Source organism: Jaculus jaculus, chromosome 8 (assembly GCF_020740685.1).
Source record: "Jaculus jaculus isolate mJacJac1 chromosome 8, mJacJac1.mat.Y.cur, whole genome shotgun sequence".
In the NCBI taxonomy this organism is placed as follows: Eukaryota; Metazoa; Chordata; class Mammalia; order Rodentia; family Dipodidae; genus Jaculus; species Jaculus jaculus.
Window position 1 is genome coordinate 13,206,056 of NC_059109.1, and position 20,981 is coordinate 13,227,036.

At 46.9% G+C, this 20,981-nt stretch overlaps 1 protein-coding gene across 2 annotated transcripts in view; it reads right to left on the bottom strand.

The window, feature by feature from the left end:
- Tram2 (translocation associated membrane protein 2) overlaps positions 1–20,981 on the bottom strand; it is a 91,552-nt gene that overhangs the window by 35,465 nt on the left and 35,106 nt on the right. For both annotated transcript variants that reach the window (XM_004649445.2, XM_045156261.1), the window contains exon 2: positions 7,927–7,990. In XM_004649445.2, coding sequence (XP_004649502.1) covers positions 7,927–7,990 — 64 coding nt within the window. The remainder of the gene's footprint in view (positions 1–7,926; positions 7,991–20,981) is intronic.

Genomic DNA, 20,981 nt, shown 5'->3' on the forward strand with positions numbered 1-20,981 from the left:
CTTCCTGCCTAAGTGTGAGGACCCAAAGGGACCCGAAACTGGCCACGTTTGAATCTCCAGAGCCCACGTAAACAACTGTGTGCAGCTGTATGCGCCTGTCATCCCAGTCCCGCGAAGGACAGAGACGGGGAACACCCAGACTGGCCAAAGGCTGCAAGCTCCGGCGTCCGCAAGAGAGTCTGGCCCAAAGGAGCACAGGCAGAAGAATGAATCCTGCCCCACAGGTGAGCACATGGGGAGCCCCCAGGGTACAGGCACGTGCATACAAAACACACATGCCACATTACATACACATAAGCAAAATAATAAAGAAAATGTGTGTTGTAAGTACTTAGAGGACTCGAAGTTGAGACAGTCGTCACGGGTTTCCATTTTGCACAAGACAGACCTCAGGTGCCCAAGACAATCTGGCATATCAGAGGCACAGGACCGATACCCACGCACACAAGATACTGGGCCTCTGGGGCTCACCTCCGCTACAGCAGAAGGGGGGCCAGCAGGCCTTGAGTCTGCCTACCAAAAGAACCAAACTACTATCATAGTCTTAAATATTTTTGGCCTTGATGCCAGCTATTTCATAGCATTTTATTTATTTTTAAATTAAATTTAATTTTTATATGAGAGAGAGAGAGGACAGAATGGGGACACCAGGGCCTCCAGCCACCGCAAACGAACCTACTCCAAATGCGTGTACCACCTTGTTCCTCTGGCTTACATGGGACTTGGATAACTGAATCTGGGTCCTTAGGCTTTTCAGGCAAGCGCCTTAACCGCCAAGCCATCTCTCCTGTAGCACTTTAAAGAAACAAGACTCAAAAGTACCCAATGAAAACTGGCCGTCTGGTCTTTGCCAAAGCTGGCCAAGAATGTATGGGCTGTAAGATAAAGCGCCTGCCAGTTAAATTAAAATTTCAGATAAACAATGAATGACTTTCCCTGGGCATGGCAGCATATACACATAGCACTCAGGAGGACTGCCATGAGTTCAAGGCCAGCCCAGGCCACTTAGCAAGATCCAGCTCTCCCGCTGCCCATCTTTAAGTCAACCTCAAGGACACCAGGGAGCCCTTTCCATGTCCATCTCTGTGCAAGGAGCTCGGTGTTCTTAATTTGCTCAACAGGATGAATCCAAATCATACGGTTACAGCTGCTGGCATGAGCTGGACTGTTTCTCCTAAAGTTAGTATGTTGATGTCCTACCTCCTAGCACCCGAGAATGTGACCCCACTTGAAAACAGTCTTCGCTGACGTATTAGTTAAGATGAGGCCACTGTGGAGAAAGGAAATTCGGATGCAGAGACTGACATGCGCATGGAATGAACGTCATGTGATGGCCTGAAGCAGATGGACGGACCCTAGTACCCTCAAGGGAGAGTGGCCCTGGGTCCCAGGGATCTCAGACATCTCTCTCCAAACCAAAAGACAATAAAGTGTGGGCATGCTTTTGTCAGGTATCCCTAGGAGGTCAAGGTTTGACGCTGGAAGGGAGGGAGTAGAGAAAAGCAGACTTAAGGGAAGACGACCAGGTAAGAAAGGGTCTTACTAGTCCCACATTACACGCTGTCTTCCACAGAACTTGCAGACATCAGCCAGGAAGGCTCAGGGATTCACAAATGAGCTGGAGACTGCAGCTCATGCCAGCTGTCCAGAGACTACAATCCTAGGAGAGCGGAGTAGGAGGATTGCTGTGAGTTCAAGGTCCACCTGGGCTACATTGTTTCAAGCCATCCTGTTCTGCCCTATGAACCCTTGTGCTAAAACAAAACAAATAAACAAACAACAAACAACAGGAACAGACCACTTTGTATAGAAACAGTCACTCGACTAAAATTCAGGGTTTTTTTTTTTTTTCTTTTTTTTTAGATAGGGTCTCATTCTAGCCCAGGCTGACCTGGAATTCACTATGTAGTCTCAGGGTGGCCTCAAACTCATGGCGATCCTCCCAACTCTGCCTCCCAAGGGCTGGGATTAAAGGTGTACATCATCACACCTGGCAAAATACAGGGTTTTTTGTTTGCTTGCTTTTTAATATTTTATTTATTTTCAAGGAAAGAAAGGGGGAGAAAGAGAGAGAGAGAATGAATGAATGAATGAATACAGGTGTGCCAGGACTTCTGGCCACTGCAAATGAACTTGCTATATGCACCACTTTGTGCATCTGGCTTTATGTGGATACTGGGAAATTGAACCCAGATCCTTAGGCTTTGCAGAGCCTTAACCACTAAGCTCTCTCTCCAGCCCTCAAAATTCAGTTTTGAACTTTTCTTTTTGACTTTTGGTATTTGAAGGTAGGGTCTCACTCTAGCCCAGGCTGACCTGTGGAATTCACTATGTAGTCTCAAGGTGGCCTTGAACTCTTAGTGATCATCCTAGCTCCCCTCCTGAAAATTCAGTTTTAAAAACCAAAATCTTATAAGTCAGAGTTTACCCTGGGTCTACAAAAATTTTTTTTTTCTAAGGACTTCTAGACTTTCTAAAGACATTTAAAAGGGAGAGGGTATTAGAAATCACAACCTTAACAAACCCATTATTGTAAAAGTATGTGGGTTCCCCCCCTCCCCCGGTGAGAAGTTTGCTTTCTTGCAGGTCTAACCAATGAAACATTACTATATTGGGCTGGTGATTAAGGTGCTCAAAAAAACGTAACAAATTATGCAGGCTGTTCTGATTTCATTGTCTCTCTTGATTATTTGCTTGTCATATTTCAAATAACCCCAAATGGCAAGATTTAAAAAGCAGATAGACAACTGAACAATACTTTATCTTCCCCTTCTAAAGTAACTGAAACTCCCTCGGTCCTGCAGAGATTCTAATGAGCTTGTACCCAGGCCTGTAGAGGTTTCCAGAAGCACGATTCAGTTGTTCCATCCTGGAAACTGCCAACCCTGGCTGGCTCCTGGCATGCTGGTTGGTATTTAATCACATACCAGGTTCTTTCTTTCTCATTGAGGGTCTTTCCATAGGCTGATCCCTGTGTTAATTCAGGAATGTTCTTTCTTCTATGCTCCCAACAGTTCCCTCCCGCCCCTCCTCCCCACCTCAAAAGTCAGTTTCTGAGAAACATGTCTTCACACATACTCTTCCTGGCCATGTGGGTTAGTGTGTTTCCTTTACCTATTGCAACTATCAGGGCTGCCTCCCACCCCCCGCACCCAGGTAGGGTCTCACTCTGGCCCAGGCTGACCTGGAATTCACTATGTAGTCTCAGGGTGGCCTCGAACTCACGGCGATCCTCCTGCCTCTGCCTCCCTCCCGAGTGCTGGGATTGAAGGCATGTGCCACACACTTCCTCCCCTTAAATTGCTTTACAGCCAGGTCACGATAGGCACAGACGTATTTCTCTAGCTTAACCAGTTAACTAAAGAAACCAATGAGGGCATGGCAACAGCACAATGGAGACTCCGTGGGAAGCTCGGGCTGAGGCTGGAACGCGCTGCCCACACTTCTCAACTGAGACGGGTGCCTGCAAAGGTATTCCTCATTCATTCACTTCTCTAGAAAGGCCCTTACTGCAGCAAAAGGATGAGCAGAACGCATGCGTGTCCACTTGCATTAGGCTCTTCTGGGCTGCCATGACACTACCTGACAGAAACAAAAGGCCAGACAGGAGGACCGCAAGGTAAGAGGCCAGCCTAGTCTACATAGAGAAGCCCAGACAAGCCAGGGACCATATGATCTCATCCCCCAAACACAAAATAATTTCTTGTAGTTTATCATAGAATAATCTAGAAAAATCAGTAGCAAAAAAAAAAAAAAATCACAGAAATTACATAAATACTTGGAGGCTGAACAATGAACTCTTGAATGAACACTGGATCACTGAAGAAACCAGGGAGGAAACTAACAATTACTAGAATCCAATGAAAATGCTAGCTGAACATACCAGAACTCCAGATACAGCTGAGGCAGTTCCAAGAGGGAAAGTGTACAGTTATAAGCACTCGTTAAAATAAAACAAAACAATGCCGGGCGTGGTGGCACATCCCTTTAATCCCAGCACTCAGGAGGCACAGGTGATAGGATCACTGTGAGTTCGAGGCCATCTCTGAGAGTACATAGTGAATTCCAGGTCACCCTGAGCTAGTGTGCAAATCTACTTTGAAAGAAGAGAGAAAGAAAGGAAGAAAGGAAGGAAGAAAGAAAGAAAGGGAAAGAAAGCAAAACAAAACAAAACAAAACACAAAGATCTCAATAAATAACTGAACAATGTACCTCAAGGTCTTACTTAGAAAAACAAGAACAAGCCAAACCCAAACAAGTGATTAACCCCTAGCAAACTTTGGAGACCGAGGGAGTTTAGAAAAGGGAGAGAGAAAAGGTCCACATTAATAAAATCACAAGAGAAAAAGAGAATATTACAACAAATTCCAAAGAAATTCACAGATTATTAGGTAATACTTTGGAAACTTACATTCAAAAAAACGGAAACTAGGAAATATATAAATCCCTAGAAACATATGGCCTAACAAAATTAAATCAGACACATGCAACTCAAGCAGATTCCTAACAAACAAGATTGAAAAACAGTATTAAAAGAATCCCCATAAAAGATACCCTGCTTGGAAAGCCCTATGGAAGCCTCTGGAGAACACACCAACAGCATGAACCCTGCAGACGACAAAACCAACCAGTGGGACAAGAAGTGCATACTTGTGGCCGGAGAGATGGCTCAGCAGTTAAGGCACTTTCCTGCAAAGCCAAATGACCTGGGTTCGATTCCCCAGGACCCATGTTAAGCCAGATACACAAGGGGGCACACACATCTGGAGTTTGTTTGATGGCAGAGAAAACAGAGAACCAAGATCCATCGGTCATACAAGAAGATAGCAAATTGCCTACCATGACATGTGTCACCACTACCACAGGTGCCAGGGCCCAGGAGAAACTAGAGAGGAAGTGGTGACATGAATATTGCTCTCGCTGCTGGCCTGACAATCAGTTCCAGGGTGATGATGACAGACACAGTGATCAATCAACAACTATCAAAGCAGCAATCTAGAGGCTACAGAGAACTCAACACTAAACCAGACTGCCAACAGGCCTGCCATGGATCAGGGACATTGTGGAAGAGAAGGCAGAAAGGTTACAAGAGCCACAGAGTGGGTAGGGATACCCTTAGGCACAGTCACCCCCACCCTCTGCTCCACTACCCTACCAGGACTGACTGAGGCCTTCATGACCCCCACAGTCAATACGATAACCCCACTGAAGAGGAATCCCAGAGAAATGGGAGCAGGGGTAAGAGGATAAAAGTATAACCTGTTAGAAATATATATATATATAAGAAAGAGAGAAAGAAAGCCCTAAGTCATATGGATTCCCTCCTGAATCCTACCAAATCCTTAAGGAAGTGCTAACACTAATGCTCCTCAAATTGTTACACAAAATCAAAAAATAATGAACATTACCACACTCATTCTATGAAGTCAGCATTATCCTGAGACTAAAACCAGGTAAGCATACAACAAATAAAGAAAATAAGCCAGAGGCTGTGGTGCACGCCTTTAATCCCAGCATTTAGGAGGCAGAGGTAGGAGGATTGCTGTGAGTTCAAGGCCAGTCTGAAACTACATAGTGCATTCCATGTCAGCCTGGGCTAGAGTGAGACACTACATAAAAAAAAAAAAAAAAAAGATAAAGAAAGAAAATGATATAGAACAATTTCCCTGAAGAACATAAAAAGTTCTCAATAAAATTCTTGTTAATTGTATTAGAAACATAGTAAGAAGATTATACATTATGGCAAAGATGGTTTCATCCTAGGGATGCAAGGATGGTTCAAGATAAGCAAATCAATAGATGTAATACTTAGACTTAGGATAGAAACCACATGATCCTCTCAACAGATGGAGAAAAGACCTTGGACAAAGTTAAACATTCTGTTATTATAAAAGCTCTGAAGAAACTTAGAATGCAAGAAATCTCAGCATAATAAGGCTATACCTACCTAATAAACCTGTAAGCAACATTATGCCAACGTGGAAAAGCCTGCCCTCTAAAATCAGGAATGACACCAGGGTGCCTACTCCCTCGATTCTTATTTATTTATTTATTTATTTGAGAGCGAGACACAGAGAGAAAGACAGATAGAGGGAGAGGGAGAGACAATGGGCGCGCCAAGGCTTCCAGCCTCTGCAAACGAACTCCAGATGCATACGCCCCCTTGTGCATCTGGCTAACATGGGACCTGGGGAACTGAGCCTCGAACCGGGATCCTTAGGCTTCACAGGCAAGCACTTAACTGCTAAGCCATTTCTCCAGCCCCAAACTGATAAATATTTTAAGCAAAGTAGGATGCAAAATCAACATACAAAAATAAGCAGCCTTCCTATAAACCAGTATGAACTTTCCAAAAAGATAAATCGTTCACAAAATAGCTTCCAAAAAAGAAAAAAATAGGGCTGGAGAGATGGCTTAGCGGTTAAGCGCTTGCCTGTGAAGCTTAAGGACCCTGCTTCGAGGCTCGATTCCCCAGGACCCACGTTAGCCAGATGGACGAGGGGGCGCAGGTGTCTGGGAGCGCATGCATCTGGAGTTTGTTTGCAGTGGCTGGAGGCCCTGGCATACCCATTCTCTCTGACTCTCTCTATCTGCCTCTTTCTCTCTCTCTCTGCCTGTTGCTCTCAAATAAATAAATAAACAAAAGTAATTTTTTAAGAGAAAAGAAAAAATAAAAATAACAGGCTAGAGAAATGGCTCAGTAATTATGGGTGCTTCCTGTGTAGGCATGAGAGTCTGAGACCAGCTGAGTTCAAATCTCCCAGCCCCATGTAAACAGCTGGGCATGGTCACACATGTCTGTAACCCTAGCTCTATCTATATTCTCTATTTTTCTACTTCCTTTATGCCATGAGGCGAACAGCTCTTCCCTGTCACATGTTTCCACCACCATGATGGCTCAAGTGACCATGGTCTGAAAACTTAGGCCAAAATCAATCTCTCCTCAAGCTGTTTCTTTTCATTATGTGCTTACACTGATGATAAAAGTTACTAACACAGCCATCTCAATTTACTGGTTATGGGCCAATAGCTGGCTGCAGGTGAGTAGCGGCCCCCCTTTCAGAAGGACCCTTTCTCCCCAGCCCAGCTGCAAATGTATCTGGCTCTGCTGCTCCCTGACTCACAGTTACACTAGACAAGAAACTGCTAGTGAGGGGCATGTGGTACCTGGAACCATGCCAGCTAGCCTCCCTGCAGCATCTCAAACACAGAGGGCTGGAGGGATGGCTTAGCGGTTAAGGCGTTTGCCTGCAAAGCCAAAGGACCCTAGTTTGATTCCCCAGGACCCACGTTAGCCGGATGCACAAGGGGGCGCACGTGTCTGGAGTTCATTTGCAGTAACCTGGAGTGCCCCCCTTTTTTCTCTCTTTCTGTCTCTGTCAAATGAATAAATAAATAAAAATAAAATATTTTAAAAAATATTCCCAGACTGCAGACCACCTTAGATGCAACAGCTAGGGCCAGTGTCCTTCATGCCACGGTCCCATGCCAAGACGGTTTACTTCTCCACCCAGTCAGAGAACAGCACTCCCTGCCCTCCATGTTTCCTTGCCGTCAAATACAACATATGGCCTGCTATCCTCAGTGAGTAACTTAAAAGGAAGTCCACCCTCCGAAATTGAATCAGTGGTCACAGGGCCTCAAATCTATCCCCAACAGAAGTCAACTCCACATGCATTAGGGGAACAAGACAGAATCATATGAAACACTCATGGTCACCACTATGCTTCTAGTCACTACAGACGGGGAACAGGGGGCATGAAGCTCATGGCTAAAGACACCACACATCACTGTGACCCCGAGAGTGGGTGCAGTCCGGAGGTTAATGTAAGTTTCTGAAAGGTCACGGGTACAGAAAAAAGGAAGTTTTCCAAGTCCTTTGGGGTGAAGAGGGCCAAGAGAGATACACACCAGTGTTTTTCTTACCTGCTGTAGGCACGCTAATGTTATACTGAGGTAAAATAAATAGAAAGGCAGTCTTGGCTGTGACCTGGAAAACAAAGGGAAAAGTTCCAGTTTATTGTCATGGTCACATTAAAAGAAACAAGTAGAGCCTCCTCCCAGCTCTGGGGACCCATCCCCTTTACATGCCAGATCCCAGACCTTATAGAAGGAAGGCTTTCTTTTTAATATTGATGAATTTGTTTGCAAGCACAGAGAAGACAGGCAGAGAGAGAATGCGTGTGCTGGGGCTTCCAGCCCCTTCAAACGAACTCCAGACGAATGTGCCACTTTGTGCACCTGGCTTTGCATAGGTACTAAGGAATCGAAGCCTGGGTCATTTAGGCTTTGCAGGCAAACACCTTAACTACTAAGCCGACTCTCTCCAGCCTGGATGAAAAGGTTTTATCTAACAGAGTCAGCACCAGTTTTTATTCCAGGTTTTCTTAATGACATCCTACCCAATATTTACACTAAAAACAAGCAAACAAAAAAACCTTGGGTCCCAAACGTATTCACTGCAGTTGGCATGGAACAGCTGGGCTGGGCAGGCTGAGCGCTCACAGCAAGGCGTACACATTCTCTGACATCCACCCACCCAGGCTGTTTCAGTTCTACGCACCCAGCACCGCACAAGTGTGCACCACAGCTTCCTAGAACTCCCACGCTGGGACTTCCCCAGCCTTTCGGTTCCTGCACACCACACACTCCTGAAACCTAAACCTGACCTTCAGGGACACAGTGTTCCAGCTGCAAATTTCACATCTACCCTGCTGCGGGGCGAGGGGCAAGAAGACCTCACGGCTGGGATGTGTTTTCGAAACTGTCTTTCAGTTTTAGTTGTGCTGTGAAAAGACTGTGGTCATCATCTGGGCTATTAATAGTCGACTCAGTACTGAGAGACAGTTCAGCCAGCAGGGATGAGATGATAAAATGTGGGGATCAGAAGCTTAGACTCAGGAATCCACTACCTGAGTTCAAATGCTAGCTCTGCCATCTATGTAACCATGAATCTGTTTGCATTCCAGTCTAGCTCCTTGTCCATAAATCAGGGCCATATGTAGTCCTTCAGCTGATCTGGGTACTGTACAGGCTGGGTTAGCACTGGCTCGTCTACTGGCAATGTTTAAGACTTCATGGGGGAGCTGGAGAGATGGCTTAGTGGTTAAGCGCTTGCCTGTGAAGCCTAAGGACCCCAGTTTGAGGTTCGATTCCCCAGGACCCACTTTAGCCAGATGCACAAGGGAGTGCACACGTCTGGAGTTCGTTTGCAGTGGCTGGAAGCCCTGGCGTGCTCATTCCCCCTTTCTTCCTATCTGCCTCTTTCCCCCTCTCTCTCTTTCTCTCTGTGACTCTCAAATAAATAAATAAAAATGAACAAAAAATTTTTTAAAAAAAGACTTCACAGGGGGCTGGATAGATGGCTCAGCAGGTTAAGATGTTTGCCCGCAGAGCCTAACAACCCAAGCTGGACTCCCCAGTACCTATATAAAGACAGATGCACAGTAGCACATGCATCTGGAGTTCATTTGCAGCAGCTGGAGGCCCTGGCGTGCCCATTCTCTATGTCTGTCTGTCTCCTCTATCTTTCTCTTTCTCTCCCTGCCTGCAAATAAATAAAAATACTTAAAAAATAAACAAAACAAGCAAAAACAACTCCAAGGCCTGAGAGATGGCTTAGTGGTAAAGGCACTTTGCCTGTGAAGCCTGAGGACCCCGGTTCTATCCCCCGTACCCATGTGAGCCAGATGTAGTGTGGTTCATGTGTGTGGAGTTCATTTGCAGTGGCTAGAGGCCCTGGCATGCTCATTCTCTCTCTGTGTCATAAATGAATGAGCAAATGAATAAATAACTCTGCAGGGGTGAAAACCACCCCACTCCGCTCCACACTGCTGAGGCATGCATCAAGGCCACGTGAGGAGAAGCCACCTCCCCAGAGGCCTCCGAAGAAATCCCACCAACAAGAGGCTCTTGGCTCTTTCCCAAACATGAGGTTAGAAGGACGCAGACCGGAAGCAGGGAGAACGCACGCTGTAGCTGAAGGGGTGCAGATGTAACATGAAGGATGTACCACACAGACCCCCAACTCTAGACATGCCAATGAGAGCTGACTGTCCTTAGCCTCTCTATGGAGATAACCCACTCCTTTAAAAAGTAAAGATCTTCACAGTTAAGAAGACCCATTATTGTGCAGTGAGAAGTCATTAACTTCTCTTTAATTTTTTAAAAATTATCTTATTTTTATTTATTTATTTGAGAGAGAGCAAGAGGCAGTGAGAAAGAGAGAAAAAATGGGTGTGCCAGGGCTTCCAGCCACTGCAAACAAAGTCCAGATGTGTGCGCCACCTTGTGCATCTGGCTTACGTGCATACTGGGGAATTGAACTGAGGTCCTTTGGCTTTGCAGGCAAGCACCTGAACCGCTAAGCTGTCTCTCCAGCCCCAACTTCTCTTTTTATAAATTTATTGTTATTTATTTGAGAGAGGAACAGATAGAGACAGAGAGAGTGGGCACACCAAGGCCTTTAGCCACTGCAAAGGAACTCCAGACACATTAGCCACTGTGTGCATGTGGCTCACGCGGGTACTGGGGAATGGAACTTGGGCCCATAAGGCTTTGCAGGGAAACGCCTTAACCAGCTAAGCTATCTCTCCAGCCCTTGTTGACTTTGGGTAGCAGCAAGGTATGCAGTCTTGCTGTTATTTGTGTGAATGCCTTAGACATGGTCTGCTGAGCTTGCAAGGAAAGCCTGGCTGAGATTAGACATCAGAGGAAGCTGTAGGAAACAAAACATTATCCAAACACACAGGTCCTTCCCAGGCCCCCTTTCCCCAAGCGTCATTACTTTGCTTCTTGAAACCTTGTTGGACTTTGTCTACCCCCCCCCCCTTCCTGTGCAACTGCCTATATTCCTTACAGTCAGAGCGCCCGGCTTCAACCACAGAGCTCGAGTCACTACTTCTTGGTGGGGGAGGGGCTAGCCCCTCTCGCTGTGCATCTTTCTTCTCCAACACCACTCCCTAGAGCTCATCAGCCAGAATCTCGCTTGTCCTTCAAGACCACCCTCAACAGTGACCCCTCCTCAAGGCGTTCCCTGGGTGTTTCCGGGAATGGCCTCTCTTTCACTGGAAGCAGTCTGTACCACACACCCCGGCTCCCTTTCCACCCGGCTGTCATGGCTCTCACCAGGCTACCCAAAATTTCTATTTCCAAGCCATACCCCAGCTCCCAGAGGTCCTGCCACCTGGTTGATCTTCATCAGATGCCCATGTGCAGACAGCTAGTGCTCCTTGAATGAGAAATCACAGGTGAGCCTGCTGCATTAGAATGCATCTGTCCCCACTGTCTAGTGGGGGGCTGCCCCTGGGGCCACCACTCAGTCTGCCCTCGGTCACCAACAGCCTCGAGGCTTGTCCAGTTGCTAACGCCCCGGCTCCAGCTTCGCCACCAAGCCCCTGCTAACCGTCCCAACTCAGCAGCTCCCGCTCTCTGCATATGGCCCCCAGTGACTAACCCTGACCCCAACAGCTCAGTGGTTCAGCAACAACTCCTTTCAGTGTAAACTCTTCCTCACAGACTCAAGGCCCTTCGGGGAAGGGTCAGAGGAACAAGAGGAAAAGCAGAAGAGAGGAGAAAGGCGTGCAGAAAACAGTGACCAGGCATTCCACCAGACCACAGCATTTGTCACTGAAGATGCAGTGGAATGGGAGGTTCTGCAGGGTTTTCGCTATCTCTCATCCACTCTCCCCTTCCTAAAAACACCACCAGTTTACTGAAGGAAGCACCTCTACCTAGCTGAGTGCGAGAATAGGGTATGTGTGGAATCCCTTTTGGTACCATTTTCCTCCTGGGAGAATAGACAGAGAGAGAGAAAGAGAGAGAGAGAGAGAGAGAGAGAGAGAGAGAGAGAGAGGGAGGGAGAGAGGAGACCCTCTCCCCAAGACAGAGTTGAGCTAGTCAGACACCCCTCTCGTCTTGGGATCCCCTGAGTGGGGCTGGAAGGTGTACAGTTCATTGCCACAAGGCCACTGTGGTTTCTGCTGTCCTGACCCTGGAGTGCCCGCGGGTCATCGGCTCGGTGAACTCTCCTAGAGAGCCTCCTTCAGCTGGCTCAAGTCCATTACTAAGAAGCACAGTTACTCAACCCTGACTCCTTGCAAGAGCTTGCAAAAGTTCTATTTCCAAGCCATACCCCAGCCAATTAAACCGACCTTTGCAGTGGTGCTGGGTCAGCACCCTTGCTCCTGAGAGTGTTCTCACATGCGATGCGGCCAGTTTGACATCATGACAATAAAAAAAAAAGAAAAAGAAAAAGAAAAAAAAAAAAACAGGGACACAAGCATGTGGTATGTGGACTCCACATAACCTTTTTTTTTTGTTGTTGTTCATTTTTTTAATTTATTTATTTGAGAGCAACAGACACAGAGAGAAAGACAGATAGAGGGAGAGAGAGAATGGGCGCGCCAGGGCTTCCAGCCTCTGCAAACGAACTCCAGACGCGTGCGCCCCCTTGTGCATCTGGCTAACGTGGGACCTGGGGAACCGAGCCTCGAACCGCGGTCCATAGGCTTCAGAGGCGAGCGCTTAACCGCTAAGCCATCTCTCTAGCCCTCCACATAACTTTTGATCTAGCCCCGTATATAGTTAATTCTCATTAGTCACAGGTCTACTAAGTCACTGCGGACAATGAGTTAGTGGACGCTGAAGAACTGCATTTATGAGGAGTAACACAGGGTTTGGTTCCTCCAGGATCCTGGCCACATTTCACCCACAGGTCAACAGACCCCTTTGCTTTATGTAAAGTCCTACTGAAACCCACCTCACTTATACTTAACACATGCAGTTAGTTCACTAACACTGGGCTTGCAGTCAACAACACTGCAGCTCAGGCCGAAAAGCAGCGGCCTAACACAAGTATTTTCCCTCTAAGGCACATCACTGCCTTCCTGGGCACTAGACAGCACTTCAGTATGACATTTGGCGGTGGTGCAGGGCTGGTGGAGGTCATCGTAAATAGTGAAATCCCAAGAAAAAAGACAAAAGAGCAAAAACGATGGCACTAAGCAGACTGCAATAAATAAACAAAATTAAATTAAATAAAATGAAATAAAAAAGACAGCTCTTTTGCAGGATGAGAGCGGATCAAGAAGGCAGGCGGCATAACCTTGTGTCCTGCGCTGGGGAGGTACAACATTGGGTGACTCAGTTGTTTGCACCTGTGTACATCTGCGAATGACTGTGAGAGGCAAGTAATGATTTGGGGGATACAAGTTAAGTCTCAGTGAGTAAGCAAATATGCAAGACTAAAATCCACAAATAGTGAGGGCTGAATGCATTAGGGCAAACTTGAATGTCAGTACCATTAAAGTCAAGAGGTTCCCCCCCCCCCGCCCCGAGATTTAGTAAGCAGAATATACTCATAATATAATTTTCCTGTTTTTTTTGTGCGCGCGCGCGTGTTCGACTCTATGGAATTTTACTTGCGTTTTCTAAGCACACGTTTCTTCACGGGAATACGTGTTGTAGAAAAGTGGCACACTTGCTTGCCTTGATACTCTCCAATGCACGCATCACACGGACACAGCCGTCAAGCAGGAGGGAGAGCTCGTGCTCGGCGATCTGCTCCACAGCCTGTCACCTGCCCACGGGGTTCTGTGCAACTCTTTTTCTCACTGGGTCCCTATTTCAGTGCTACCCATGGAGTAGGTGTCTCATAAGATACCCGTTTGATGAACTCATAGTGCAGGCAGCTGGAATATCTGGTAACCACAGATGAATGCTTAACACATGTTTTCTGAACATGAGTCTACAAGAACAGAATGTGGGATCCCGAATTAAGGCGAAAATACTAGATTCCAGTAGTTTTCCAGTGCTACCATCCTGGTTGTGGCGGCAGAAACCGACTGTAAGTGATGCCAGCCCTGGCGGTAGCCTAGCTCAGCCAGGTGGTGCGAGGTTCACCGTCTCACAGGCGGAAAAGTACACCAGGCGCGGAGAGGTGAAGCGGCCTCCCAGACCTCCAGAGCACAGGCAACAGTCAACTCGATGGTTCACAAGCCTGCTGAAAACAAGCTCAGCAGACACACAAGACAGCACATAACATAGTCACAGAAAAAGAAAAACTGGAAGAATGAAACCAAAACAAATAAAGCATACAGCAAAGGTGGGAAGAAGGAGCCAGCAATGAGGCTGATGTACAAAACTGCATCCCGAGCAGTCCGACTCATCACCTGAAGTTGGCCAGAAATTGCAGTTTAAGCTTTTTCATAGTCATCTGAAGGGGGAAAATGCGATGAGCCCCAGAATTCACCACACAGGAGAGAGAAGAGGAGGAGAGGAAGGGAGAAGGGAGAGGAAGTGAAAGAGGGGGGAGGGAGGGAAGAACAGGAAGAGGAGGAGAAAGGGGAGCAGCAGCACTTGGCCAAACAGAGCAACCCCTCGTAAAAACCACTCTGCTTTGAAAGGCCCCTCTGGCCCCCCCAAATCTTCACCCTGTTACTCCCTCCTGACCTTAGGTCAGGGACCAAACAGCTAACAAGTCCCTCTGTGCCGGGCTGGTTGGGTTCATGAAGTACAGAGGCTGAGAAACAGGGGCCTATTAAAAATGTCATTCCAATTATTTCTCATTCCTTCTCAGGCTGTTTATAGGAAACAATATTGAGTTTAATAGCATGTTAAATGCCAAGCTCAGTGGGCGAAAGGTTAAAAGTGACAACCTGCTAATATACTAATGCAAAGGGAAAGCACTAAATTACATAGGAGGGGCCACTCTCTCTCTCTACACACACACACACACACACACACACACACACACACACACACACACACATATGCATGTGTACACTCACACTCACTCATGTGCACAGAGTTTCATTGTAATTTTAGCAGGCAGCACGAAACACAAACACCAAGGTGTCCAGCATGTTTGCGTAGCTGTAACAAAACCCAAACGACCCAACATGCCGTGTTCTACCAGGGACACATGGACCTGAGCTCTGGTTGCAACAAGACTAAAGATGTGGGCTGGAGAGATGCTTAGCGGTTAAGGCGCTTGCCTGCAAAGCCATAGGGCCTCAGTTCGATTCCCCAGGACCCACGTAAGCTGGATGCACAAGGGGATGCTTGAGTTTGGAGTTCCTCTGCAGTGGCTGGAGGCCCTGGTGTGCCCATCCTCTCTCCCTCTCTCTGCCTCTTTCTCTCTCTCTCAAATAAATAAAAGTAAAGCTAAAAAATAAATAAAAGACTAACGATGTCGAGAAGCCACTGCTACAAGTGAACTGCACTGGCTGTGGACTAGTTCTGGGTCAGCTGTGGGCCGGCCGGTGACCAAGGGCTCAAGACCTGTCAACCTCTGTCTCCCCACCCATCAGCCATCGCCACAGCTAGTGGTGCCGAATGCCTACTCAGCATCCGGCGCATTGACCTGCCAGCCCTGGGCACTGGGCACACCTAGGCGGATATCCACATGTTCGGTTCGTTCTTTCACTCCGAGTTGACAGCAGGCACCAAAATCCTTCAGTGTGGTTGGCTCTGGTTTTCTCAGCATCTCACCGCCACTGACGAGGGGCTGTTACAAAAGTGCCAGGAGCCACTGCTGTCCCACGGCCACCACCACTCCCACCAAACGGACAAAAACAGCACCCCCGCAACGGCGTCCTGCTGTGGGCTGGAGAAGTTCCCCGCCTCCCCCAGCCCAGCCCAGCTCGCAGAAGGCAAATAAGCCAGGCAGTCTCTACTGAAAATTGATTTTGCATCTTGCTACTCAGGTGGTGAGTAGGAAAATCTCCGTCAGACAGGAAAGCACTGGAAAGTTACATCCAATTGGTGAGGAAGAGATTTCACTTTTAAAATGAAAGCCTTCTTTAGCTTTCTTTCCCTGAAGTCTGAGTGCCCCAGGCATCTTGCTCCCTGGGAGCCCGGTGGGTCTCCCATCGTCCGCGTTTAAGACAGCTGCGGCGGGCCATGGTGCCCGTGGCCTTCCATCACCCAGCAGAAGACGAGACTGCTGGGACAGAGAGGCCGCTCCCTCCTGCGCTCTGAAGCCGGCCATTCTGCACGACCAGAGGCGGACACAGGGGTGACCGGGTGACCGAAATGCGGGGGGCAGAGTGGTGACAGAACCTTTCAGGATGACTTGCGGCAACATCTGGTCATTCTGGGTTCTTTGCCTGAAAACAAGCTGCCCTACACAAGAATGGAGCAAAACTAAACACAGAGGTACCCGGGCACTCCCCAGAGCTGAACAGACTCGCGGTTCACAGCCCCGGACACAGCCTTAGAGACAGTGCAAACTGACAGTGCAGGAGAATGAGGCCTTGCTACTAGCCTGGCTGGGGTAAAACGGTATTCCCTGCTTTATTACATTTGCCTGGACGCAAGTCTAAACTAAATGAGGGCAAAAAGGAATTTGGAAAGAACACATGAAAAGGTATGCATCTGGTTGGTTGGTTAGCTGGTTGGTTTTAGAATCTTGCTATGTAGCACAGGTTGCCAGAGTGGCCTTAACTTGTGGTCCTCATCCTCCTTAATACTGATACCACAGGCATGCCCCTCACACTCAGCTGCTGAAGAGTTATTATCTTTAAAGTTGGGCCTTAATAAAAGGTACATATGAAGTTTGAGGGTGATTTTCTTTTTTTTTTCTTTTTTTTAATGTATTCTTTTTTATTTTATTTTATATTTTTATTTTTTTTCTTCAGCCCCAAATTAATTTTTTTAAAATTTTTTTTATTTTTATTAACATTTTCCATGATTATAAAATATATCCCATGGTAATTCCCTCCCTCCCCACCCCCACACTGTCCCATTTGAAATTCCATTCTCCATCATATTACCTCCCCATTACAATCATTGTAATTACATATATACAATATCAACCTATTAAGTACCCTCCTCCCTTCCTTTCTCTTCCCTTTATGTCTCCTTTTTATCTTACTGGCCTCTGCTACTAAGTATTTTCATTCTCACGCAGAAGCCCAATCATCTGTAGCTAGGATCCCCATATGAGGGAGAACATGTGGCGCTTGGCTTTCTGGGCCTGGGTTATTGAGGGTGATTTTCTATACTACACCACCCAATTTCAAGTGCAAAAAAACCCAGGAGATTACCCAGGGACAGCTAACCTCATTTCCTTCATGTCTATCATGTGTAACCTTGAGATTGTAGGTTGTATATTAATGCAATATACGCTTGCATAGACCAAACTCAACTTACCTACCTACAGGAAGCTTTACGGAAAATACAGGCATTTGCATGAAGTGAATGCATTCCTTCTCTGAAAGCACACATACACACACGCATCCTCAATTTCTCCACAAAGGAGCCCTGTGTAGATAATTTCTAATGTTATTTTTAATTAACTAATTAATGTATTTATCTGCACACAGAGAGACATAGAGGAAAGAGAGACAAAGAGACAGAACAGGTATGCCAGGGCCTCCAGCCACTAAAAACGAACTACAGATGTACCACTTCGTGTGTCTGGCTTTACGTGGGTACTGGGGAACTGAATCCAGGTCATTAGGCTTTGCAGGCAAGGGCCTTAACCACTGAGCCATCTCTCCAGCCCATTTCTAATATTCTTTATTTGTACATATACTGCACCTTCCTTCCCACCTAACCCCCAACAGCTTTTTTCTTTGTTTAGATAAAGGAACAAGGTCACAAACTGTTACTTGTAGGAGCTTAAAAGTAAATAAAAACAAAGAATTGTTCATGTAAAATCATTGTTAAGAACATCAGTGATCTCAAAACACATCTTTCTCGCATCACATGGAAGGTTTAGAATACAGGTTATGTGTGTGGACATTAGTAAAACACACACACACACACACACACACACACACTGGTCAGAACAAAGTTACTTTTGGCCTAAAGATACACTAAAAATAAATAAGTAAATAAACTTAAAAACAGAAAAAGGGGCTTTGAAGTATAGAATTTTAGGTTTTTTATTTTTCAGTGATTGGGTGACTTTTTTTTTTTTTTTTTTTTTTGAGGTAGGGTCTCACAGGCTGACCTGGAATTCACTATGGAGTCTCAGGGTGGCCTTGAACTCACAGCGCTCCTCCTACCTCTGCTTTCGCGCGTGCTGGGATTAAAGGCATGTGGCACCATGCCCGTCTTTTGGGTGACATTCTGACGTAAGGAACCATGTCCCCGGTATACCACAGTGTTGTTTTAACTACAGTTCTTAAAGATGTCTCCCTGAGGCAAGGCAGGAAGCACTGATGTTACAGATGGCTCTGTGATGGCCTAATGTCAACAAGTATGAAGAGTGGACACCAGGCGTTCCTGGTCTTCGGGGGATAAAAGCACAATTCAAGGATTCCACAGGCCAGGCACGGGCAGGCAGAGAGCCCAGGTGTGTTTGCCTTCATGTGCCCGTTTGCACTTCAGAAGACGCATGTCTGCAGTCACCTACAGAGGTCACTTTTAGCCACTCAGCCACCTAGAATGCTCCCTGCTCAGAACCTCGGCACGCCGGACCCTGTGCTCGAACTGAAGGAACCAGGCGGATGGATCAGAGCTTGCTAAGAAAATGAACTTTGAGTCCAGAGGGACGGAGCAAAGGGGATCTGTCTCCAGGGATCTGTCAGCAGAGCCAAAGCCATTCTCACAGGAAGGCTTCACTCTCACCTAGGTGTTTGTGATGGGCTGGTGGAAAGGGTGTTCACCTCTACTGCCGTTCAAACAATGGCTGCATGGTCCCTGCTGTCACAGCTCTCACACAAGCTCCATCAAAGGTGGGCACGAGAAGTGACCGGTGCAGGGAGTTAGGGGACACCATGGCCAGACAAGCAGCCGTGGTCTGTAAGCCTTCATATGAATGACTTCCTTTGCCTACCACTCTCTGGGTGACCACAGTATGTCCTGCTCGTCGGAAGAGGCATCGGAACATGTGGGCTGGCCCTTGCTTGAGTCTGCAAAGACCCTGCATGACCATTAACAAGAGGCACTTGTCAGCAGCACTCAATGGTGATGGCTGAATTTGGGTGACTTCAGCCAAGACCATGAAGGTTACTGAGAAATAGCCAGAAAACACCCTTGTTTGGATGCAAAGTATAAGTCATAATCACCTTCAAAGGAGAGAAGAGGAGCTGGAGAGATGGCTTAGAGGTTAAGGTGCTTGCCTGAGAAGCCTAAGGACCTAGGTTCAATTCTCCAGAACCCACTTAAGCCAGATGCATTTTGAGGCATGCGTCACCATACCTGACGTATTTTTTTTCCCCCTTTGTTGTTGTTGTTTTAAATTTTATTTAGTTATTTATTTGAGAGGGAGAAAGAGAGAAAGGCAGATACAGAGAGAATGGGCACTTCCGGGACATCAGGGGCCTATAGCCACTGTAAGCAAACTCCAGATGCATGTGCCACCTTGTGCATCTGGACAGAAAGGTAAAGTTCTTGCCATGCAAGCATGAGGACCTGAGATCCCCAGCTACCACATACGATGCCACACATGGCAGTATTATAATCTCAATACAGGAGAGGCAGACACAGGAAAATCCCTGAGCTAGCCACTGTACATCCCCCCCCCCCCCCCGGGATCAAAGCCATGAGCACACAAGGCAGATGAAAGAATGACCGTCGAGGGGAACACGTCCCTGATACTGAAAACTTAAAACAGGGGTAGTCATGAGCCCTAGGGGTGTAACATCTGCTGATGTCTGAAAAATGTATATACTATGCTTATCAAACTGCCCAGTAAGCACTTCTCTTAATATTTATACCCTTATATTAACGCTACTCTCACTTTGGGTAGAGAATCTTCTCTTTTCAGATGGCAGTGACCTTGGGATGACTCAGAAGGCATCATGGTGCTGGAAAGAAGTGACTGGAATACTGAGTAACATCTCAATCACACCTTCCAAGGCTCAGGGTCTAATGCGGAAGAGGTGGCGGAAAGAATGTAAGAGCCAAAGGAAGGGTAGGACTCCTTACAACGTGCTCCCTCCAGACATACAATGGCCTCACAGTGCCTGACACTACCTACACAAGACCATCATAAGAGGAGGAAAGATCATGACATCAAAATAAAAGAGAGACTGATTGAGAGGGGGAGGGGATATGATAGGGAATGGAATTTCAAAGGGGAAAGTAGGGGGAGGGAGGGTACTACCATGGGATATTTTTTATAATCATGGAAAATGTTAATAAAAATTGAGAAACAAAAAGAATGACCCTCGAATGCCGCTTCAGCCATCTCCCTATGACTAAGACTGAGAAAGAGCAGAACCAACTTCCTAAAATCATCACTGGCCTTGTCCCGTAGTCCCCCAAGCCTCCCTCCTGCCAGGGGAAAACCAGGACCCCGGCCTGCGTTCCAGCATTCCATGTTGCCCAACCTCACAAGCCTCGTGTATTTGAATGCTTAGCCCCAACTGGTGGCACCATTCAAGAAGGCCGTGGAGCCTTGCTAGAGGAAGTGTGTCACTGGCGGGGGGTGGGGGGAGAGAGCTTGAGGTTTTATGGTCCAGCCCCTCCCACTCTTGCTACTTCCTCCCTGGTGATGTGAAGACGTGACATGGCCGTCTACTCCTGTCGTGCTTTTCCCATCACGATGAAACTCCCCGTCAAAGCTTTGAACCAAAAGAAACCCTTTCTTCCCATAAGCAGTTTCCAGTTGGATATTTTATCTCCAAAACAAGAAAGTAACTGATATATCCGCCCCCCCAAAAAACAATCACACACAGAAATACTGGCCCCTCTGCCGGTAGGACAGGAGTCAAACTGCAGACCGGTCAGACAAGTCAGTATGCAAAATACAGACTGATCAGACAAATCAGTATGCAAAATATCACTTATATAACCTGCTATGGTTTGGGTACAATTTAAATGCTTCCCAAAGACCCGTGTCACAACCCTGGTCCCCAGAGTAATGCAATGGGATGTGGTGGCTCATGAGAAACACACCTAGGTCACCAGTAGTGTATCTTCCAAGGGCCTCTTTCCTCTGTGCTCTGGCTCTTGTGGAGGTGGGCAGTTTTGCGGTCACGGGCTCCTGGTATGATGTGCTTGCTCTCTTGCTACAGACCCAAAGC